The sequence below is a fragment of the Tamandua tetradactyla genome, chromosome 9 (assembly GCF_023851605.1).
Source record: "Tamandua tetradactyla isolate mTamTet1 chromosome 9, mTamTet1.pri, whole genome shotgun sequence".
Classification (NCBI taxonomy): Eukaryota; Metazoa; Chordata; class Mammalia; order Pilosa; family Myrmecophagidae; genus Tamandua; species Tamandua tetradactyla.
The window spans coordinates 19,888,265-19,909,143 of record NC_135335.1 but is presented as its reverse complement, the minus strand read 5'-3'; the positions used below and the strand labels follow the sequence as shown (position 1 = coordinate 19,909,143).

General features: G+C 41.8%; 1 protein-coding gene across 1 annotated transcript in view; it reads left to right on the top strand.

The window, feature by feature from the left end:
• The first annotated feature begins 1,646 nt into the window (after positions 1-1,646).
• ZDHHC5 (zDHHC palmitoyltransferase 5) overlaps positions 1,647-20,879 on the top strand; it is a 21,939-nt gene continuing 2,706 nt past the window's right edge. The window contains exons 1-10 of the mRNA XM_077116207.1: positions 1,647-1,777; positions 4,918-6,092; positions 13,229-13,350; positions 16,295-16,452; positions 17,254-17,426; positions 17,581-17,683; positions 18,303-18,394; positions 19,247-19,379; positions 19,851-19,974; positions 20,421-20,533. Of these exons, the coding sequence (XP_076972322.1) occupies positions 5,989-6,092; positions 13,229-13,350; positions 16,295-16,452; positions 17,254-17,426; positions 17,581-17,683; positions 18,303-18,394; positions 19,247-19,379; positions 19,851-19,974; positions 20,421-20,533 (1,122 nt within the window). The 5' untranslated portion in view covers positions 1,647-1,777; positions 4,918-5,988. The remainder of the gene's footprint in view (positions 1,778-4,917; positions 6,093-13,228; positions 13,351-16,294; positions 16,453-17,253; positions 17,427-17,580; positions 17,684-18,302; positions 18,395-19,246; positions 19,380-19,850; positions 19,975-20,420; positions 20,534-20,879) is intronic.

The window sequence follows — 20,879 nt, the reverse complement described above, 5'->3', positions numbered from 1 at the left end:
ACCATTTATAAAACTGAAAGTATTTAAAATTTTTCATTTTTAAATACACATTCATGAAAAAGAACTCTCGTGTGTGTTCTAATAAACTGAATTGAAGCCCTTACCTTCAAAACTAGAATTAGAACCTTCTATACATGGTATGTGAGAGGAAGCACTAGTTTAGACCCACGAATCCGTAGAAGGTAGAATTTTCTCCTTTACCATGCTGGCCAACGCTTCAGAACCACAATTAAACAAACGACGCAGAACCGGAGGAGAAACTATATACGCCTGGATTTAGAATCACACTTAATATTTGAGGAGCCTTGGCTTCAGATAAGTGGCTGGTGGAACAACTTGTTTAAAGACTGGTATATAACAACCAGAACTGCTTTCAAAAGAGAAATGGCCTTGAACTGAATTATGACAACACCTGGTGAGATTACAGGGTTCACAGGTGTCCTGGCGCTGCAAAAGAAAAATGGCCTTGAATTGAATTAAGAGAATACCTGGTGAGGTTACAGGGTTCACAGCTATCCTGGCGCTGCAACCTACGTAGAATTGGCCAGCAGCTCGCTAGGGACAGGAGCTTCCAGAGAACCGTTTCTTTCTAGCCAATTCTTGGATTGCGTGAGATTAAGGATGTGGATGCACATTCCTCGCGCTGCAGTAGGAAACTAACGGAATGAAGCGGAGCAATAGCTGGCTCGCCCTCGGGGGGGAATGCCGCCACCCCGGATCACTCGCACCTCTTGCACCTCCCTCCCTCCAACGATTAGCGCTACTGCTCTGGGCTAGCACCCGAGCATTCTCTTTCTCCCTGGCCTTTGGCAGGAGCGTCGCCCCACCTTGGCTCTTGTAGTCCTGACGCCTCCGTAAGGGCCACAAGACCAGCCCAGCCCATTCCATTCTATTATCCTGGGATTCCGCCAATACCAGGAAATTCGGCGGATTGAGGCCTTGTGATCACGATTGTTTAAATAAAGAGTTCGCCATCAAAAAAAAAAGGGGGGGGGAGTGGGGGTGGCTATTTAGTCGCTACACAGCTGACCAATGCGTGAGGACGCCGAAGCAGGGAGGACCTATTGCTGATTGGTCATACCAGACGCCCGTCTGGACTGTACCAGACTTACTCGGAGAAGGTTGGTGAATTTGAGACAGGGCAGCTGCTTGCTTTGAGTATACTTCTAAAACATAGACATAGTTTTTACGTCATAGATTTTTGGGCTAGATACAGTAGAAATAGGAAATAGGACGCAGGAAAGGGCCCGACCACCCCTCCCAGCAGTTCACCAACCCTCTTCTCCGAGTCGTTTGCGCAAGCCGACGGTAGTGCGCGCGCGTTCTCATTTTCTCGCGTGCCTACGTGCTCCTACAGCCAATCAGTGCGCAAGCCCGATCAGTGCGCTGTGATACCGCAGCCAATCAGACTGCGAGATCGCCGCGGTTGCCCGGGTTCGCGAGCACGCCCCAGAGCGGAGTCCGGGTGGGGGCTACGGGTGAATGAGGGAGTGAGCGGGGGCGGCCGCGGCGGCGCGAGCCGCATGAATGAGAAAAACGTGCCCTGCGCGAGACGTCGCGCGCGCCCGGACAAGGGAGCCAATGAGAATGCTAGGAGGGCCAGAGACCCGGCACTGAGGGCAACGGTCGCGCGCAGGCGGGAGCGCGCGGGAGCAGGGCGGGCGTGGAGCGTGCGGGGGCCGCGCGCTGCCTCTCAGAGGCCGGACTGCACTGCCGGGAGGCGGCGGCGACAACGACGACGACGGCGGCGGCGGTGGTGACGGGCGCTGCGCCGGGGGTGAGTACCAGGGACACCAGCCCCTGCGGAACCGGAAGTGTCGAGCCAGTGAGGTGTGAGGGGAGAGTGACCTCTAGGAAAGGGGGATTGAGGAGGGGGAGGGGTTGAGGCCCTTCCCTCCTTCGGGCCGGCTCGTCCAACCGTGTCGGGACCCTTGGGCCCCGGAAACGGACAACGAGGAGAGGCCCGGGATCCACGGCTGTCGGTTCCCCCGGTCCTAGCTTGGGGGTTCTCGTTCCTTCGCGCCTGGCGTCCAGCCGCCGCCCCTTCCGCCCCCGGCCTTGTGCCCCGGCCTCTGCCTTCCCTCAGCCGGCTCCCGCAGCCCCCGTGGGCCCTGCCGCGGTGGATTGTCTGGTCGGGCTCGGCGGCCGCCGGCTCTCCTCCGTGCTGTGGTCCTTCTTGCCCCGATTCCAGGGTGAGCACTGGGTGCTGTTCCTCTTTTACGTCTCTGCGGTTTGAGTCCCTAGCCTCCCTCAGCTGAGACTTAAATTTTGGCTCAGGTCTCATCCTGTTACCTGTTCTCTCCCCCCCAGTTCCTGCCGTTCCTCAGCCCCAGCAGCCGGGCGCTCCATTCTTTTAGTACTTTGTGCTTTTTTACATGTGGACCTCAGAATGTGTGTGCCAGTGTTTTATTTATAGGAATCTGTTTTGGGGGCAGGGTGGTGGAAAGTGTGTTACCCAGTTGGCCGAAGGAAGGCGTCGAAATGAGAAGTGACTTAAAAGTTCTGAAGGGAGGTGTGGGATGAGATATTAAAACTCTAGGCGAGAGTTTTCAGCCTCGGATTTCTCACTTCCTGACTTATGCCGTCTTGTTTAGGTTAATCGTCCATTTACATCCTCAGCTTTTATCCCAGTATCCCTCTGTCTTGCACAAAATCTCTGCAGAATGGTCATTATAACCCATTCTGTAAAAGCTACCTAATGTTTACAAGATTTACATTGTCACGTACTTTGCTACCTCGCAAAGGTAGCAAAAACAACAGTGATGACATCCTTGCTGTATTAAAGCTTCTACTCGGCTTTTCCTCCAGTATCTTACTATATGGATTGTTCCATTGTACCTCAAGTCAGTATATTTATTTACTATTACACCACTTTATTTGAAAAGATAATACTTGTACTGACATTCACCCGCTTCCGTTATTTCCATTGCATGTATAATTTTCACTTCATTGGTAGTTTACACTCAGATCTCAAATGTGTTCCTATAGTTTTACTTTTAGCCTTCAAACCACGTATCTGTGTTCTGCGTTTTTTTTTTTTTACTTCTATATACACATTTCCATTGTATACTCTGTGCCTGAATATATCATACATAGTCTTATACATCTTTCTCATAGTGGTATGGATGCAAACTGCTGGCTCCAGTGAACCACACACACCTTTCTGGTTGCATCCCTACTTTGAGCAGCAAATACTCCATCTGAGACTTGGAGTGTTGTTTTACCCAATGAATTCTTGGGTTTTATCCTGTCCCTTCTGATGTATATCCCCCAGATAGCTCAGATATTGATCTCTTTTATACCCCAGTATTGTACTCCCCAAATTGCATAGCCTCTCATGACCCTGCATTATTGTGTCAGGGTCGCACGTGGCCTTTTTTCCTCTAGAAAATGTAACGGAAATGATATATGGTGTCTAAATGATATTCTACTCTAGAAAAAAATTTAAGTAGTGTAGTTTTCCATCTTTTCTAATTTTAGGGTCTTTGAGGAAGAAATTTGCTTTAATAGTACTGTCTGCAAACCAAGAATTTGCTTATTATCAAAGTTACTTGAGCCTAAATTCAGAGGGTTTGGGTTTAACTCCTATAGGAAACTTGAGAATTAATTATAAAATCCGGGGCTACAAAGGATTTATCTTTTTTTTATGACTGTAACGATTTCTTAACTGTTAATTTCTGGATAATCACTCCCTTCTAATATTACTGTTTAGCCTTCTAAAACCCTGTTTGTTTTAAAGAGAGAGATGATGAATCTAGAAAAAAGGAGTCTTTTCCTTTCCAGACCAGAAGTGATAAATTCCAGGGCATATTTGTAATTTACTTCCAAATCTGTTGATATTTTTAATCTCTGCCTTTGGTATTAAAGGGAAATAGTAGGCAGCTAGAAACTAGAACTGCTTTCTTTCTAAGTTCTAACGTAAGTAAAACTTTCGTCTGTAGATTCCAGGTTATTATCATTGGGCAGAGAGCATAGTGGATAAGAAATAGTAGAGAAAAGCTTGTGTCAGCAGAGGACTTGTGAGTTCCTGAGTTCTGATTCTGATTGCTCTAGTGGTTCAGTGAAATTGGCCTCAGGCATTTTCTAGCCTTCAATTTTAGATCGGGATAAGGTATTGTGTCACCAGATAATGTGAGTAAAGTACTTTGAGATCATTAGATGAAAAGCATCCTATAAAATTCAAAGTGCTGGTGTTATTTTGCTACTATCAACAGACATAATTGTTATTCTTAATCATATTAGAATAGGCGGGGCACATTTTATGTCTTAATAGGCTGATGGAGGAAGAAAAAGTTCTTGATTTGGGAGGAAAAGGACCAATCCCTATGGTACACTAAGTTTCTCATGGAAGACATTTCACTTGTTCAGTGCAAGAACATTTCCCACCCAAAAATTCAGCTTCTGGCTCTTAAGGTTGTAATTCAAAAGCATAGAGGACTAAAAGAGAGAGTGACAGGAAATGAGATTTGCTGTCCTAATTTTGAAGTTACTTTTTCCTTTATTCACTGTAGCAATAAATATTCTCTTTGTCCGCAGAGAAATCTCTTTCCTAGGACTACCCTTCACTGCCATGCCCGTGTTTGTTTTTAGATTTTGACAGTTTTGGTATTCGTTACTGCCTATTTGTGGCAGGTGAGATGGGCCTCTTGCAAGACCTAATGTGACTTCTAGTGTTTTGATGACTTTAGGATAGGTGAAGCCATGTTCTCCCTCCAATCTGAACAGCATTTAGAAGAGCAAAGAATTCTGAATCCCTTTTCCTCCCACTTCAGAGACCTTTCCCACATACCTGTGAGTGAAGTGAAAAATAATCTTTCAGAGGACACTTTTTAACAGAGCAGCCTGTGGGATTTTAGCCGTGGTGTTCTTAGGAAGGGCTCTCAGAATTTGTCTGATAAAGATATTTGTTTTCTCTAGGTGAGGAACCGTGACCCAGTTGAACTCTGTATCCAGAAGGCTCAAGATTGAAGAGAAAAGATCAGAGACCTTGACTAACCTGGAAATAGAGACATCTTTGAACTTTGCGTTTATCCACAGTAACCTTTCAAAGTGTCATCTAGTGATTTCTTCAGCTTCTGCTTGTTGGGAAGAATATGGCTTCGGGAATTTTAAGTTTCCCTTTCATTTTGCATGAATTCTTTAAGAAACGGAGCACTTAAAGGACTTAAGGAGTACAAGAAGAGATTGAAGACAGACAAGCTTGTTCTCTCTCTCTCTGTGTGTTTTCCAACCCCTTCAAAAAAAGGGATTTACAACAAAACCTTTTATCACCTAGTACCCAGCTTTAACCATCAAGAAAGGAAGAAATAAAAGTAAACCACTATTACCAGACTTCAAGCCCTGGTGAAGTCAAGGTGTGGGAGAGGTGGCATTGAGGAGACTGCCTAAAAGGAACAAGGACTGCAGTAAAAACAGCTCCTCTTTAGAGGTGGAAGGGACTCGAGGTTCCTTCTTGGATTAAAATAGAAACACAGGGCACACCTACTTCAGGTGTAGCTCACATTTTGTGGAAGTGTGTTAGTTGTGCCCGATCTTTTCTTCCCTGAAATTTCTTCTTTACTCTGTTATTCTCCCCTTGTTTCCTTCTGAAGGCCTGCCTCTGTTCATGACCTATTCCTTGGTCTGTCTGGCTGCCATGTTATCTACCTGCCACCATTTGTATATGTACAGCAGCCTACTGTTTCTGTACAATTTTTAAACTGTATATGTTGTGTTTCTTAATCTCCCCTTTTGCCTTGTTGTGGGGGAGGTAGTTATTCATCATTTGGAATCACCTTTCCCCCTCCCATATGTTTTCCTTTATTTGAAATCTTTTAACCTTTGGTTTTATTTGGGAGGGGGAAGGGTGATAATTTTATGTTTTTTATTTCCCTGGCTCCCTTCTGTAGTTTTCTCTCTGTTGCTTCCTTCATCCCATTTTCTTGTCTGTTCTGCCACTGTGTGGGTCTGGGCTATGCGGCAGGGTAGATCTCCCATCAGAGCTCCAACATGCCCGCAGAGTCTGGAAAGAGATTCAAACCCAGCAAATATGTCCCGGTCTCAGCAGCCGCCATCTTCTTAGTGGGAGCTACAACACTCTTCTTTGCCTTTACGTGAGTTTTCTCCTAGTGGTACTTGGGGAGTACTCTGTGGGAGGGAAGAGGGTATGCTTTCTCTTGAGTTTTGCAAGTCACCTTGCAAAGCCAAGTGATTGACAGTGCTTGATTCTGACATAGGTAAATCTAAATCCCAGAGACATGGTAAGAAAAATGAGGAAAAAACCCTATCCTCTCTCAACCTTGTTGTAAATTTCTAACTCCATAGAATCCTCTACCTTTTCCTCTCTTTCTTCCTTTGGAATCATAGGTATTTTCATGTTTTCTGATGCAGCTCCGTCATTAAATGACCCTAAACTAGGAGGAAGAAACCACTAGAGAGGCTTAAGAAGTAGCTTGAGCAGTCACTGCTATAAGAGAAAGAGAACTAAACTAGACTAAAGGTTTTCCAGATGGTAATGGCTTTTCCTCAGTATGTTGGAAGCTTAGGTTTGAAATTGTGGGAACTGAGAGTACTAGAGAATTTTAGCGTTGCTAAATAAGGTATACTAATTAGACATTTGGTTTTTGTAGTTGTTAATTTAGTATTGCTCAGTTTTCTCTATACTGGAGAGCTGAAGCCTGGAGAAGTAAAGGCTTAAAGGCCACTGGAAAAGGGCCTTTTATCTAGGAAGAGAGTCCTAGAAGAGTCCCTTTATATTCGTTCCTGCTGAAGGAAGTTGCAATACTTCTCCATTCCTTGTCCTATTGGAAAAGGCCATTGGTATTTGGAAGATTTCCCACTTAGGATCGGTATCATTCTCATTTAGGATCTTCAGAGTTTAGTTCATCTGTTTGTTACTGGAAGAGACTGATTAATTTACCCTTTCCCTTTTCCCCAGTGTTAGCTGTCAGCCACCTGGCAAGCATCCAGAATTTTTATATTATATATTTATAAATTAACATGTACCTGGTCTCTGAGCCTTATACTGGTCAGTCATTGAGTTAGTGCTCTAGTTGCAGCTCTTGGAGTGATGAGAGCATGCTAGGTCTTCATGGAACCCACCTTACCATGGTTCATGCTCAGGCCTGAGTTGCTCTTCACTGCAATGTGGGATTACTGGGAAAAGGACAGTAATAAACAGTTTGTACTCACTGAAGTATAAATGAAACAGGAATAGCTAAAGTGGGGAGTTAATAGTGTTATGGGGAGAGATATAGAACAAAAATTAAGTCTGAGATAGGAGCAAAGGAAAACTCTAAAAATTGCATTTCAGATGCTAAAAGGAATTTTTTAAATTTGGACACTTGATCAAAAAAATGAAAGAATTAATAGCAGTGTATTCCAGAGAGAATGAATCCCTTGTAGAAATCATAGATTTGTGGGCCCCTAACTCTCCAGCCTGCGCATACCTGCTGAATCCCTCAAGAGACTAGAGACAGCCCTACTCTTCCATGTGGCTTCTATTTTCTGCATATTCTTTTTCTGTTGTTTAAACTCATCATAGTCACTGTTCTGTCCACCTCCAAGCCTTGACCACCAATAAAGAGGGGCAAGTCTTCTGTGTCAGAACTTGTTTTGATTTCTGCTATTATGGCCAGTTAAGTAGAATCAAGCTTTTAACCAAGGGACATTTGCACCAGATCTTAGTATCCTTTAGCAGTTGTGATGGTGTGTTAGGAGGTGTGTGTATAAAACGAATTTGACACCTAAAACTTGATCTGCATAGTTAGGGAGGGTCTGTTTTCCTTCAACAGCTTTCAGAGAAGGTAGAAAATTCAGGGACTTAAATGGTTTCTCAGCTCATCTATTCTTGTGATCTGGCAAGCAGAATCCTTGTTCTTGACTTGGTAATCTCTAAACATTGAAGTGCTTGGCTGGTTATACCAGTCTGCTCACAAAGAGTTGTCCTAACGTAGGCATTTTCTCAACTGTTAGTTGAAGCTGTTTAACCTACTTTCCCAATCCTTGGTGCCAGTTAAGTAGGGGCTCTCCTCATTCCATGGTCTCTCTGCCCCAAGCAAAAGGATTTTGGACTCTCTAGTATTTAGCCAAGAATTATTGCCTCTAATCTAAAGTTAGAAGAGCCTTAAATCATTAGTTAGAGTTGTCCCTGACATTAGGTTCCCTTTTTCCTTTTAAGGTCTTTCCTGCCCCACTTTGGAGATACAAGTTCTCTGTTTATCTCACCTACCTCTTTTTCCTTCTGAAATTCTCATCTCTTCCTCCATCTAACCATAGTGTTTTCCTCCATATCTCTGGGCTGAGGCACCACTTTTCTTAAAAACTGTTCTCCGGGGATCTTTCTCTTTTGAAATTCAATTCCTTGAAGACCCCCCTGTTTGAAACTATACACAACCTAAAAAAAGAATGCAGGATTTCAAATGGTGAGGAAAGAGGAAAGCTCTTCAAATAAGCTCCTGTTTAGGGCCTTAAGTCATAACTACTCTGTCAACCTCTAATTCTCTTCACTAGGCTACAGCTGGCTGCTCTTAAATCAGTATAAGCCTCAGGTGAAAATTACTTTGAGACCTAGAGGACTGGGAGTAGGAGGTAGAGTCCCTTTCAGCTGGCAGACATAATTAGTGGAGGCATGTAGGCTTCAGATAATTACAAACAATTTTCCCTACATGTTTCTTTGTCGAGTAAGGAAAGCTATGAGCAGAAATTATCGGTTGGGTTTGGTCATGAAAGAAATGATGATCTTCTGTCCCAGAGAAACTTGGCTAGAACACTTGGAGCCTTCCACCAAAACCCCTCATCTCTGATTGCGTTTGTCCAGTACTGAAACTAAGCAGTTATGTTATCTAGGATCCTGTCTTAATTCCCTTTCCTTTTCACAGTTTGGGAAGGATAGTATCTCTAAAGTAACCTTTCCCCTTCTACTTAAGTACTAGACTGGGTTTAAGATAACATGCCTGGATCCTCATCTAATTTTAGTCTCCTTTTGTGATTGGCAAGGGTGTAATGCTAGGTAAGTGGGATAAGCACTATTTGGGTTTCAGGAGACTGATTTTGGTCAAGTCTGTTTACTGCCTGAGCCTTAGTTTCTTCCTCTGTATAATGAGGAAGTTGAACTAGAATAGTTTATTTAAGCATTGTGACCATTTTTCCTAATAAAGTCTTGTGTGGAATCCCAGTGTATAAAACATAGGGCTATTCTGGTTCAAGTGAGGCAGGATAGAGGCCCAGCCACACTTGGTGTTTTCTCTTTGTCATCCTGGGGGTTGGGGGAAGAGGATGACACGTCCCTAAGACCTTAGGGTTTCTGGCAACATCATTTGGTATCACTGAATTTTCTCCTCTAGTTTCAGTCAATTAAGTAAGCCAGTGTCTCATTTTCTCCATTTCTAAAGTTGGTAGGGAGAGGATGAAGGTAAAATCTCTGCTTCAGGTGATTGATACCCTCTAAAGGAAGAATTAAAATCTACAGACAACAAAGAAGTCTAAAAATCCATGATGGTCTTTCTAGTGTCTTTTCTTCCTTTCAGTTTCTGCCTCTGGCCCTTCCTAGCCATTTTACCCAAAGAGAACTGGGTAATGGATCTCCCTCTGGTCCTTTTTTTTATTTATTTAAATGACCCCAGAGGTGCTTAGCACCTTGTTTTGAGTGGGAATAACCTTGTGATAAGGGCATTGATTGAGTAGTACACTGTTGTTCCTTTTCTATCCCACCTTGTTTTCTCATCTAGGAATAAATGCCAAGGTTCTTCATCTAGCACGCAGCTGCTTGAAAACCTGGGTACAGTGGCAACATGAATCAGCAGGTGTTTTAAAAGAAACTTACACACCTATAAGGGGAGAAATTGTTTTCCCATGGATTCTTGAGGAAGGCAGTGGACAGCACTGTCCTAAATGAGGCTCCCTAAGGGCAGGATGTAGGATAATCATTCCAGTCTTTTCTCATCCACCAGGAACAATAGTCATGTTCAGATGATGTGCTAGGCACGGATGGACTGCATAGATCTATTCTTTAGGAGGCTAGTGCTTGTGTTTTAAGGGTCCTTGAATCCCTAGTATCCTTGATTGCAGAAGTGGAACTATGGAGCTGGATGACAGTTGATGATGGTGGCAGTTAATAATATTTTCTTGTGTCTTCCATCCAGTGAGTGTTCAGTATTGAGCTAGCAGGTTTAAAAAGAATTCCAGACTCTTTTGTTTCCATTCTCGTCTGTATTATATAGCTGAAGTAACATAAGCTTGGAAAATTTCCTGTGGAATATGTAAGAAAGACTACATAGCAAGGCATTGATTGAGACAGGATAAAATCCAAAGCATCTTGACTCCAACTTTGCTTTTCTTTCCAGGAACTTAACAATCTTTTGTAAGAGGAAGTATTAGGGAGGGCTAAGAAACAGGTTTTCAGGGGTGTGTATATTGAAACCCACTCTCACAATTTTTTTTTTTTTTTTGGCCTTGAAAATGGGAGTGTTGTATGGTTTGGGCAGAAGAACCTGTTTTTCCTAGGATGGTATAGGTCTGGGAGTCCCATCAATGAGTCACCCAGCCTTTTGGGCTGCGGCCACTCCCTAGGCTTCTAGAGTTCTGTGATTATTGAAATAGGCTGAGAACGAGCCCCAACAACTCCTCTCCTCAGCTCAGGCCACATTTCCTTCCATCAGAGGTAACAAATTCAGACATGCCACTTGGAGTGGTCACCTAGGAATCTGGCAAGGTACTATAGCAATGGAAAACCTATCCTCAAACCAAACAGAATATGTGATGTAGTAGAAACAGGCTCTGCTCACTCATACCTTTCTTTAGTGGGGTGTTCCATCGGCCAGAGTGTTAGATTGAAAGGGATGGATACATGATTTGAATCTAGAAGCAAATACTGGCTGGATAGAGTTGAGTTGTTTGCATCATTTCTAGATTCTGCCATTCTGGGAGCAGGGTTTATTTTGGCAACAGGTATTAGAACTCAACTCTAGGATTACATAGTTCAACTGAGATGGATTGATATGAAGAAGGTTGTAGGGGTAAAGTTCATCATCCAGGGGGATTGGCAGGATACCCGAGAAAGTACGTGAGTTGCTTTGTTTAGAAATGAGAAAACTGAGGAATGGGGTCAGAAAAATTGACACCTGGGCCTCTGACAAGGCTGTCATTCATTCTTACTTATCAGCTATTCCAGAACCTTAGTTTCCTTCAGGAATGGAGGATACCCTTGCTTTTCTTCTTCAGAAGTGCAAGTAGCCAAAGTGACCAGTTCTAGAAATGAGACTTTTAAATCATGGACACTTCAGTGTTCTAAGGATTTAATTTCTTTTTCCCTTGTAATTATCTTCCTAGGCAGGAGTAGTCAAATGAGTCACCCTTTCTTCTCTTTCTCAGGCAGAAATTAAAGTGACAACTAAGTACTAGGGAGGGGCTAGTACTTGGATGACTGGTTTTCAGTTTCTCTCCCTCCCTCCAAAGGAAACTAGGAGGTCAGGCTTTGGGGTGGAGCAGTGCAGGGTCTCTTCCTTCTTTCTTGTATTCCACCCCAAGCCCTGCCAAAGTTTCTGAGATTTCTGAACCCAAATTTCCTGAGAGGAAGAGGCTTCCATAGGAGACTTTATTTGGTGATAACCTAGAATTGTGACTGAAGGCCTCTTTTGTCCTTGATATCAGTACCCTCACTCCAGCTTCATTATTTTGTCCCTTAGTTACATACTGACTGAAGAGAAGGAAAAAGTTAAATGATATTTACTATCTGAAAAGCTTAGCACATAATAGTTTCTTTTCTTTTTTTTTAATGAATGGCTGAATGGAATTTGAATAAATAGATGGTGGTAGCAAAAACTTGAGAGATGTTTTGTGAGAATTGGTTTCGTCTTTTACTGTTGATTTATTTATGTCTCATTAAAGAACTCAGTTTCTCCAAAATGTCCTGAACCACTGTTCGGGGCTGTGCTTTTATTCTCATAGGGACACATCACCTTTCTTGACAGAATCCAGCATCACTATGGATTAATCCACCAGAATCATACTCTGTTTTGTTCTCCTAGTTCCTTCTTCCTTTCCTTCTAATTGGTCCAGATAAAGAAGACAAGGATAGATACTGTCCTAATTCTGGAGATTTAAGTTCTCATCTGCAAAGCAGATTAAGCTTTGCTATTGTCTTATAAGGGAAAGTTCTCCCTGAGCTGAGATGGCGAGGGGGGTTTGATACTACTGACAAAGCAAGCAGCATATCAGATATTCTTCTGAAACTTCCAACTTCCAGGAAATCAACAGAGAAGGGAAGAGGTCCTGAGAGCTTTCTACTTAAGACTCATATCCCTGAAAGAAATTGGCTTTACCCCTAGACTAGCATACTCTTTTTTTAAAAATTTGAACCCTGTGGAATACTTGACATATTTGGCCAGTTTCTTTTTACAATAGGACTTAGGGCTTTTTTTGGTTCACTATCCTCTTTTTTCTCCTCCTCCACTCCTCTGCTTTATTTTTATACCTCAGGGGGTCTAGTTCCGTGTCTTGATAACCATCCTTTTCTGTTGTCTCCATACCTACCCACCCCTCCCTCCCGCCTGAGGAGTAGCTTGTAGTTGAATAATACTCTTCGGCATATCTGACGCAGTGAAGAAACTTTAGGCAGTTGAGAGTGGTTCAAACTCAGCTTGGAAAGGGGGAGGAGAGCCAGAGAAGCAGGTGGTATCCCATGCTTTGGGCCAAGGTGTAGGTCAGTGGGACATGGCTGGGATCCAGAAGCCTCAGACAGCTGCAGACGCAGGACTGTGGCAAATGTCAGTTACATAGTCTGTTCCTACTTTTTATGTTTGTTTAGAGAAAAGATAAGAACAGATTCCAAAACTTGTAGGGAAGAAATGAATCTGAGGAACACAGACCTTAGTGCAAGGGGTTAAGGTAGGAGAGGATCTCTGAGTCTTATATCTTCATCTAAAAACAGCTGTGCTATGGAAAACTAGATCCCCTTGGTGGGAAGAATAAAGATAAGCTTTTGGTGGGAAGAATAAAGACTAAAGATAAGCAAAGATACATCACAGAAGATTTATATATAGGTATAGAGGCTGAATAAAATGGAGAATCCTGATTAAAGACTCTTGTGAAAAGACATAGGAAGGAACTATAAGCCTTATTTGCTATAGCTCTCAGTCTCCCACATAAAGTTATGCATTTCTCTCTTTCTGAGTCATTATAGGTTTTTGTGAGTATGTTTGGTGTTCAAAGTGTTAGTGACAGACCCTCATTTTCTTTATTATCTGTGCAGGTGTCCAGGACTAAGCCTCTCTGTGTCACCTGCAGTGCCCATCTACAATGCAATTGTTTTTCTTTTTGTGCTGGCCAACTTCAGCATGGCCACCTTCATGGACCCAGGCATCTTCCCTCGAGGTAAGATCTTCACTCTTAGAAGTGCCTTTCTGCCTTTGAGAAATAGTGATTTGGGCATACATAGTTGATCTTGGGCCTTAGGCATCCTGGAATTATAGGGTACTTTTATTGTATAATGATGAAAATAAGGTCAAGGTTTTTAGGAAATCTATCATGACTTTTAAACATGTGATTCTTCACTTGGGTCAACTCTGAGTTTTAGTTACTTGTTCAGCAGAAATATTTTTAGAGCATATGGCTGGGTGATATTGCTGGGTGCAGTAATATTAAAGATGAACTGGACAGTTAAAACAGTTTGATACAAACTGTAATGGAGGCCTGAGCAAGGCTTTATGAAAACAGAAAAAGGACATTTATGTTTGCCCATGTAAACTGGGGAAATGCTTCTAAAGATAGGTGGGAAAGACTTTACTGAGTAGAGAAGATGGAAGGAAAGGCAATCTAGGAAGAGGAAGCAGCCTAGACAGAAGCTTTTAGACATGAAATGGTGAACTCAGTGGGGTTGGAGGATATATAGTGCATGGTGGGGCCAGAAAGGGCAGGAAATTGACCTGGAGCCAGGTTGTGAAGTTAGCTATATGCTAAATTAAATAGATAATACTTTTTCTTTGGAGTAGCATGTCTTAAATGTGGGAATTCTGTTTTCCTTTACAAAAATAATTCTTGTAACAGTGCTTCCTTTCGGGATGCTATTACAGTAATGCAAACCAGATGAGAACTTGGATTCAAGCCTAGATTTACAGGTATTTCAGAAGTAGACTCAACAGAACTTTTCATGACTAATTGCTCATTGGGGAAAGAGGGTGGGTGAAGTTGTTCTCTAGGGTAGCTCTAAGGTTCCTAACTTGGGACATAAGTAATGTGCTCAGTTTTATAAACCAAGATATAAGTTAATGGAATGTGGGACAAGTTTGGAGGGAAAATAAAGGGAGCAGTCTTAGGCATTTTAAAGATACCTATGGGTCATCCCAGTGAGCAGATTTTGATTTAGGAGTCTTCAGTCATACGGTATTTGAAGCAACAGGACAGAGATTATCTAGAGGTAGAATATAGAATAAGATTAGGAAAAAACTAAGGTCAGACCTGACCAGAGCTGATATTTTAATAAAATGAACAGAGGAGAAGGATGGCCATTGGAAAGGGATTGAGCAAGAAAGGTTAGGAGGAGGAGGAGGAGAAAATGGAAAAAGTAGGAATTAAAAAGAAGCATAATTCATGAAGTAGCTGATGGTTGGCAGTATCAGAATTTAGAGAGATCCAATAGTATGGAAACTCAAAATTGTCCTTTGTTTTGGTAATTAAGAAATTAGTGCTCTTAGCAAGAATAGTTATAATAGTGTATTTATGTATGTATGATAGAAAGATTCAGCTAAAGTACTAAGATGAAATATTTTAGGGCAGTGAATGGGAAATGAAGACAAGTCAATGAGTACTGAATTACTCTTTTAAGAAATTAAGCAAGGAAGTCAGGAGATAGGAGATAGAATTTCTTGTGGAAGAGGGAGGAGGTTTTTCAGAGCAGGATATAGAAAACTTTAGCATGTTTGTAGCATGAGGAGATGGATCTAGAGAGAGTGATGCTGAAATTGAAGAAAGGATAATTGAAGAATGAACTTTTAGGGAGAGGAGGTGCTTCCAGTGCCTGTTGGAAGGGTTATGCTTATAGAGTAGGCTCTTTCTGGGGTAGGAGGTGAGAATAAGAACTATCATTAGTAAGGGGTAGAAAGAAGAGAAATTGAGGGAGGTTGTTCTTGATGTCATTTAATTTTCTCTCAAATGTGAGGTCATCTTGTAAGAGTGAGATAGGGAGGATTGTGGTAGCAACTTTGATGAGATGAGATTTTCCTAGAATTCATTCTGTAGGGAAGAACAGGGCTATTCCATATAATCTCTCCAGCTTGCATCATTGCTACATCTGTGATTTGGGTTTCAAAGATTAGGTTAGGGGAAGGAATTTAGAGTCCCTATAGCAAGGAGGGTTTTCATAATGAGCCCTTAATGTTCTTTCATCAGATATTTTAGTGATCTGAATGGAGGCACTATCTTGGTCATTTGGGGGCAATTTGAAAAAAAAAAAAAAGTCCTTGCTTTAAAAAGTTATATTCATTATGTAGAAAGTATAAAAAAAAGATAAGTATCACCTATAATTTTACATCCCAGACATAATTACTCATATTATGGCACACTTCCTTCTGGTATTTTGAATAGTTTTTAATGTATATTTTATATTTATAACATTTCTGTAGTATATGTGTATGGTTTGAAAACACATTTTGATGGCCACATCATTATTTAATTTTCCCACCTACAGTGTATTTTTAAGATTATTAATATTAAAAATTGCTTGCTATAGATGAGAAGGCAAATAGTGTCCTTTAAGTTTTGAAGTGGGAGGTAGGTTTCTGAGAGATGAAAAGTGGGAGAAAGGGAATTTGGGTAAAGACAATGGCTTGAGCAACAGACAGTACTGAAAAATATGAGGAATTAATAGCATAGACTTTTTGGGCAAGGGATTTGTGTATGAAAAAAAATTGATATTCCTCTCTTGGATTGCTTTAGTTCAGTCATAGACGTGTAGACATTGAACTATTAGGCCGTCTGTGTACTTTGATATGTTAATTATCCCTTTCTCTTGAAATATATTCATAATATGTAGCCACAGAATATCAGCATACCCATATCAGAGCCACCTCCTCTGAGACACTTTCATTTGAATTTCACTTCCTAATACATAATAATTTGCTTTCTCATCTATAATTCCATTAGTGCTGCATACAGAGCTGATCTTAGAGTGTGACTGTTACTAGTTCCTAGTCTTTCTCACCCATTAGTCTGTGAATTCCTTGAAGGCAGAGGCCCTATTTTAAACATCATCCTATCTCTAAGTGTCTAAGTGACTGTGTCCTGGCACAGTCATTTTTTAACAGACTTTTCCTCTGTACAGCTGAGGAGGATGAGGACAAGGAAGATGACTTCCGTGCCCCGCTTTACAAAACAGTGGAGATTAAGGGCATCCAGGTGCGCATGAAATGGTGTGCCACCTGCCGCTTTTACCGTCCTCCTCGATGTTCGCATTGCAGTGTCTGTGACAATTGTGTGGAGGTAAGAACCCTGAGTGGGGTAAGTCTTGATTCTTTACCTGACTTTTCTTCTTGCCCATAAATGAAGACTTGGATAATGGAACTTCTTGGTTTTGGATGAAATCTAGTCGTGGCTAGCTACCGGGGCTACTTATTCTAGCTTTGTCAAAATGGCTAGCAATGACATTTAAGAAGCAGAGCATGAACGAATGATTTTTTATTACAGGAGAGAAGTTTAGACTGCAACTGAACATAGGCTTTCCCAACACCAAGATACATAGCTCTAGCTTTCTGTCCCCTGGCTCATCCTTTTGGTTATATTTGTCCTTGCTTTGTGTTATCCCTTGCTTCTACATCATGCTGTTGCATTCAAGTTCTACAGTTCTGTTCTCTTCCTGCCTGTCCCTCTGTGTCCTCTGGTGTTTTATTTTTAGTCCTTTCTTCCAAACCATTCTTACTTTGCTATGAGCAGTTGCCTCCTAGATTTTCCTTTCAAGCCTCTTTTGTCATGAATCTTGATGTTTTTGCAAAGCTCTAATATTTGTTCCTTTTAGAGTTCCTTGGTCTCATAGGCTAAAGCTTTGTGATTTGGCGTTGGCCTTTGACCAATCTGTGGAAAGTTTTCCTAATAGGAGGTTGATAGAGCTAGATAAACTGTATAAGCCTATGTTTTGTTATTTTGTATTAATTTTACAACTAAGTGGTGAACATGATCCTAAATTACTAAATGCAAAACTTACGTTGACTCTTGTCCCTCTTCTTGACAGAAGTGATCTTGTACTGTGGTCCAGGTATGCCTTAGTCTGTTTCTTTTTGCCCCTAGGAATTTGATCATCACTGCCCCTGGGTGAACAACTGTATTGGTCGCCGGAACTACCGTTATTTCTTCCTCTTCCTCCTTTCCCTGACAGCCCACATTATGGGTGTATTTGGCTTTGGCCTCCTTTATGTCCTCTACCACGTGGAGGAACTCTCAGGGGTCCGCACAGCTGTCACGTATCCTTCACGGCCTGTGGGTGGTGGGACTGGAAGGGAAGGAATGAGGAAAGTTGAGTTCTGTGAAAGTGAGGGTCAAAAGGAAGATGGTTACCTCCGGGGCTGGAGTAGGTGAGATCATACTGCTCTGTCCTCCTTGACTGTTTGGCTTCAGAATGGCAGTGATGTGTGTGGCTGGCTTGTTCTTCATCCCTGTAGCTGGCCTCACAGGATTTCACGTGGTGCTGGTGGCTAGGGGACGCACAACCAATGAACAGGTATGGGGAGAAGTGACAGGAAACCTCTGAAGAGCAGGGCATGTGTCTCTTAGCCCTCTGGTGCATAGCAAAGCACTTCCACAAAGTAGATACTTCATGAATATTTTTTATGGTGATGCAGAGATTAGCGGTCAACGTGAAGACAGTCCAAGTTCCTCGTGTAAGCCTGAGAACAGAGGCCATTCCTTAGTTAGCAAGCATTTACTGAATGCCTGCTACACTGGATACTTTAGGTTCTAATATAAAACCTGGGCTAGCCCTCAAGAAGCTTACAGTGCTGCTTATAGGAAGATAATTAGTTTTGTACATTTAATAACTGATCTAAATGTATATTATCTTATTTTTCAATACTCTAAGAGCTGTTTATCACCATTCTGCATGAAGAAACGATGTTTAGGATCAGACAACTATATGATGTTGACTTAGAATTTGAACTGAGGATGCTGAGTCATTCTCAGAATCACAAGTATAAGTTCCTTGATGGCAGGATTCTGTTTCACTCATTTTTGTATCCCGCAGATAGCACATGCACAGTAGATACTTGTTACTGATTTGTTTTGGACTTTGAAGATCAAGCTCCTGTCATTTGACAGATCTGGTCCTTTTTCCCTCCTTGTAGGTTACGGGTAAATTCCGGGGAGGTGTGAACCCTTTCACCAATGGCTGCTGTAACAATGTCAGCCGTGTACTCTGCAGTTCCCCAGCACCCAGGTACAGTTTTTTTTTTTTAATTTTTTTATTGTATAGTATAACATATATACAAAGCAAAGAAATAAAAAAGCAAGTTTTCAAAGCACTCTTCAACAAGTAGTTACAGTCAGGGTTGCTTTGGATTCTTTTGTTTACTTGTTTTCCTCCTCGCTCTGAAAAGTTTTAAACTCTTCTCTTTATCTTTAGTTCTAAAGTTTCATGATTATTTCTCATTATGTATGTTTATTCATTTATTGTGCTGGACATTCAGTGAGTGCTTTCAGTCTTTTTTTTTAAATTTAATTTATTTTGTATTATCAAACCAAAATAACATACAAACATGTATATTCTTAACATATTCTTAACATACAAACATTCGTGTATGGTGTACAATCAGTGGCTCACAGTATCATCACATAGTAGTCTGTTCATCACCATGATCATTTTTTAGAACATTTACAGCTACTCTTTTTATCTAATGTTCATTATTGGCAGAAACTTGTGTCTTCTTTGGGATTATTCTGGTGTATGGGAAGCCTGATGGGAAACTAACTTTAGAAAGGTTCTCTATCTTAGAATTGTCAGTGTCTGCAAGGGAGAGACATGTCCATCCTTTAGTGGACCCAGTGAGTTCAGTTGATCTTCAGTTATTATGAGGTTGACTCCAGAGTCCCTTAAGCTAGGTTTTTGCCCACCAAGACCTAGTCTTCCTGTAGTTCTGCGTGGAATCAGATAAATCAGTCCAGTACCAACCTTTCCACTGTCCTGTTAGGACTGTTTCTTGTATTTGTAAAAATGCTTTACACATAGGAGGCAACAATAGATACATTAAAAGGAATGAATGAATGAAAGTCCTCTCACTCTTTACTTAAGGTATTTGGGGAGACCAAAGAAAGAGAAGACAATTGTTATCCGACCTCCGTTCCTTCGACCAGAAGTGTCAGATGGGCAGATAACGGTGAAGATCATGGACAATGGCATCCAGGGAGAGCTGAGGAGAACTAAGGTGAGGAATTTAGGGAGTTAAAGCCAGATAACGAAAAAATAAAAAAACTAGATAACTTAGGGGAGTCTCACCCATGGCAAAGGAATGGAAACTTGCTTTTAGTTTACATTTCTTGCATAGTATCTATCACTTTTTGATTTGTGTTAAAATTGGAAAAACATTCGATTGTAAATTTGTTGGTTGTAGAAATTGAGCCTATTCATTTCTATATCTTCATAGGGCTTAACATAGTGACTTGCATATGGTAGGAGTTCAATAGGTAGTTGTTGAAATGAACAAATAGTGACAGGACTAAACTCTTGTTGAAAACTTTTCTTTATCCATTACTATCCCCAAATTGTCTCTTGTCTTCCAATCCCAATTTAGAAATACATAACTGTACACCTAATACGTTTTATACCAGTTTAATATTATGAGTTGCCCTAAGGCTCAGTTCTCCGAATCTGAGTTTCCCTTTTGCCATTTATCCAGTCTAAAGGAAGCTTGGAAATAACAGAGAGCCAGTCTGCTGATGCTGAGCCTCCACCTCCTCCTAAGCCGGACCTGAGCCGCTACACAGGATTACGAACACATCTTGGCCTAGCTACCACAGAGGGTAAGTGCTGCCTTGATCTGTTAGATCCTAAAACTAGGAGGCAGGAGTGAGGTTAGTTGAGAACTGTAGAGAGGACAAACAGGCCAAGGGCTAGGAGGTCCTGTTTGTGGTTGAAAATATCCCGATAGGTGGTATTTTGGTTACTTTGTTGGACAGCTGGAAGAGAGGGGGATGCACTAAGCTTTTGGCAGTGAATTGGCCTTTTGTGGCAAAATCAGTTAATCCCTAGAAAGAGCAGTGAACATTGTAGGACCTTGCTGCATTTATCCATCCTGACTTCTGGGCTGGTATGACCCTTTAGTCTTGATTTTAGCAACATCAAGCTCCCTGCACTTTGATGGGTATGATCTGTTCCTATCATGTCCTCCTCCTGTAATTTAAGGAACCCTAACCAGGTTAAGAGAACAGTTTGTAAAGTGGTGCCCCCTGGGCCTTTTTTCTTGCAGACAGCAGCCTCTTGGGCAAGGACAGCCCCCCCACCCCCACAATGTACAAGTATCGGCCAGGCTACAGTAGCAGCAGTACATCAGCCGCCATGCCTCATTCTTCCAGTGCCAAGGTACTGAATATTCTCTAAGCAGAGGGTTGGTAACATGTATCAGCTGCTCCATGGTAAAGGGTGTTTGCAGGAAGGAAAAGGCAGGAGGGAAGAGATGGAAACCAAGGCCATTTTAGTAATTGTTGGTGTTTGTAGAATTGAATCTCTTTGATATCGTGTCCTTCATCAAAGGGAGGGGGAATGTAGCATAGTAGATAAAAGTACTTTGTACATTGTCTGACCTGATATTGTCAAAGCCTAATTCTGGAACCATGAGCAAATTACTTCTCTAAGCCTCATTTTCTGTATCTAAAATGAGATATTATTTTTTCCAATTCTTAGATTTTCTTTAGGGGTTAAAAAATAA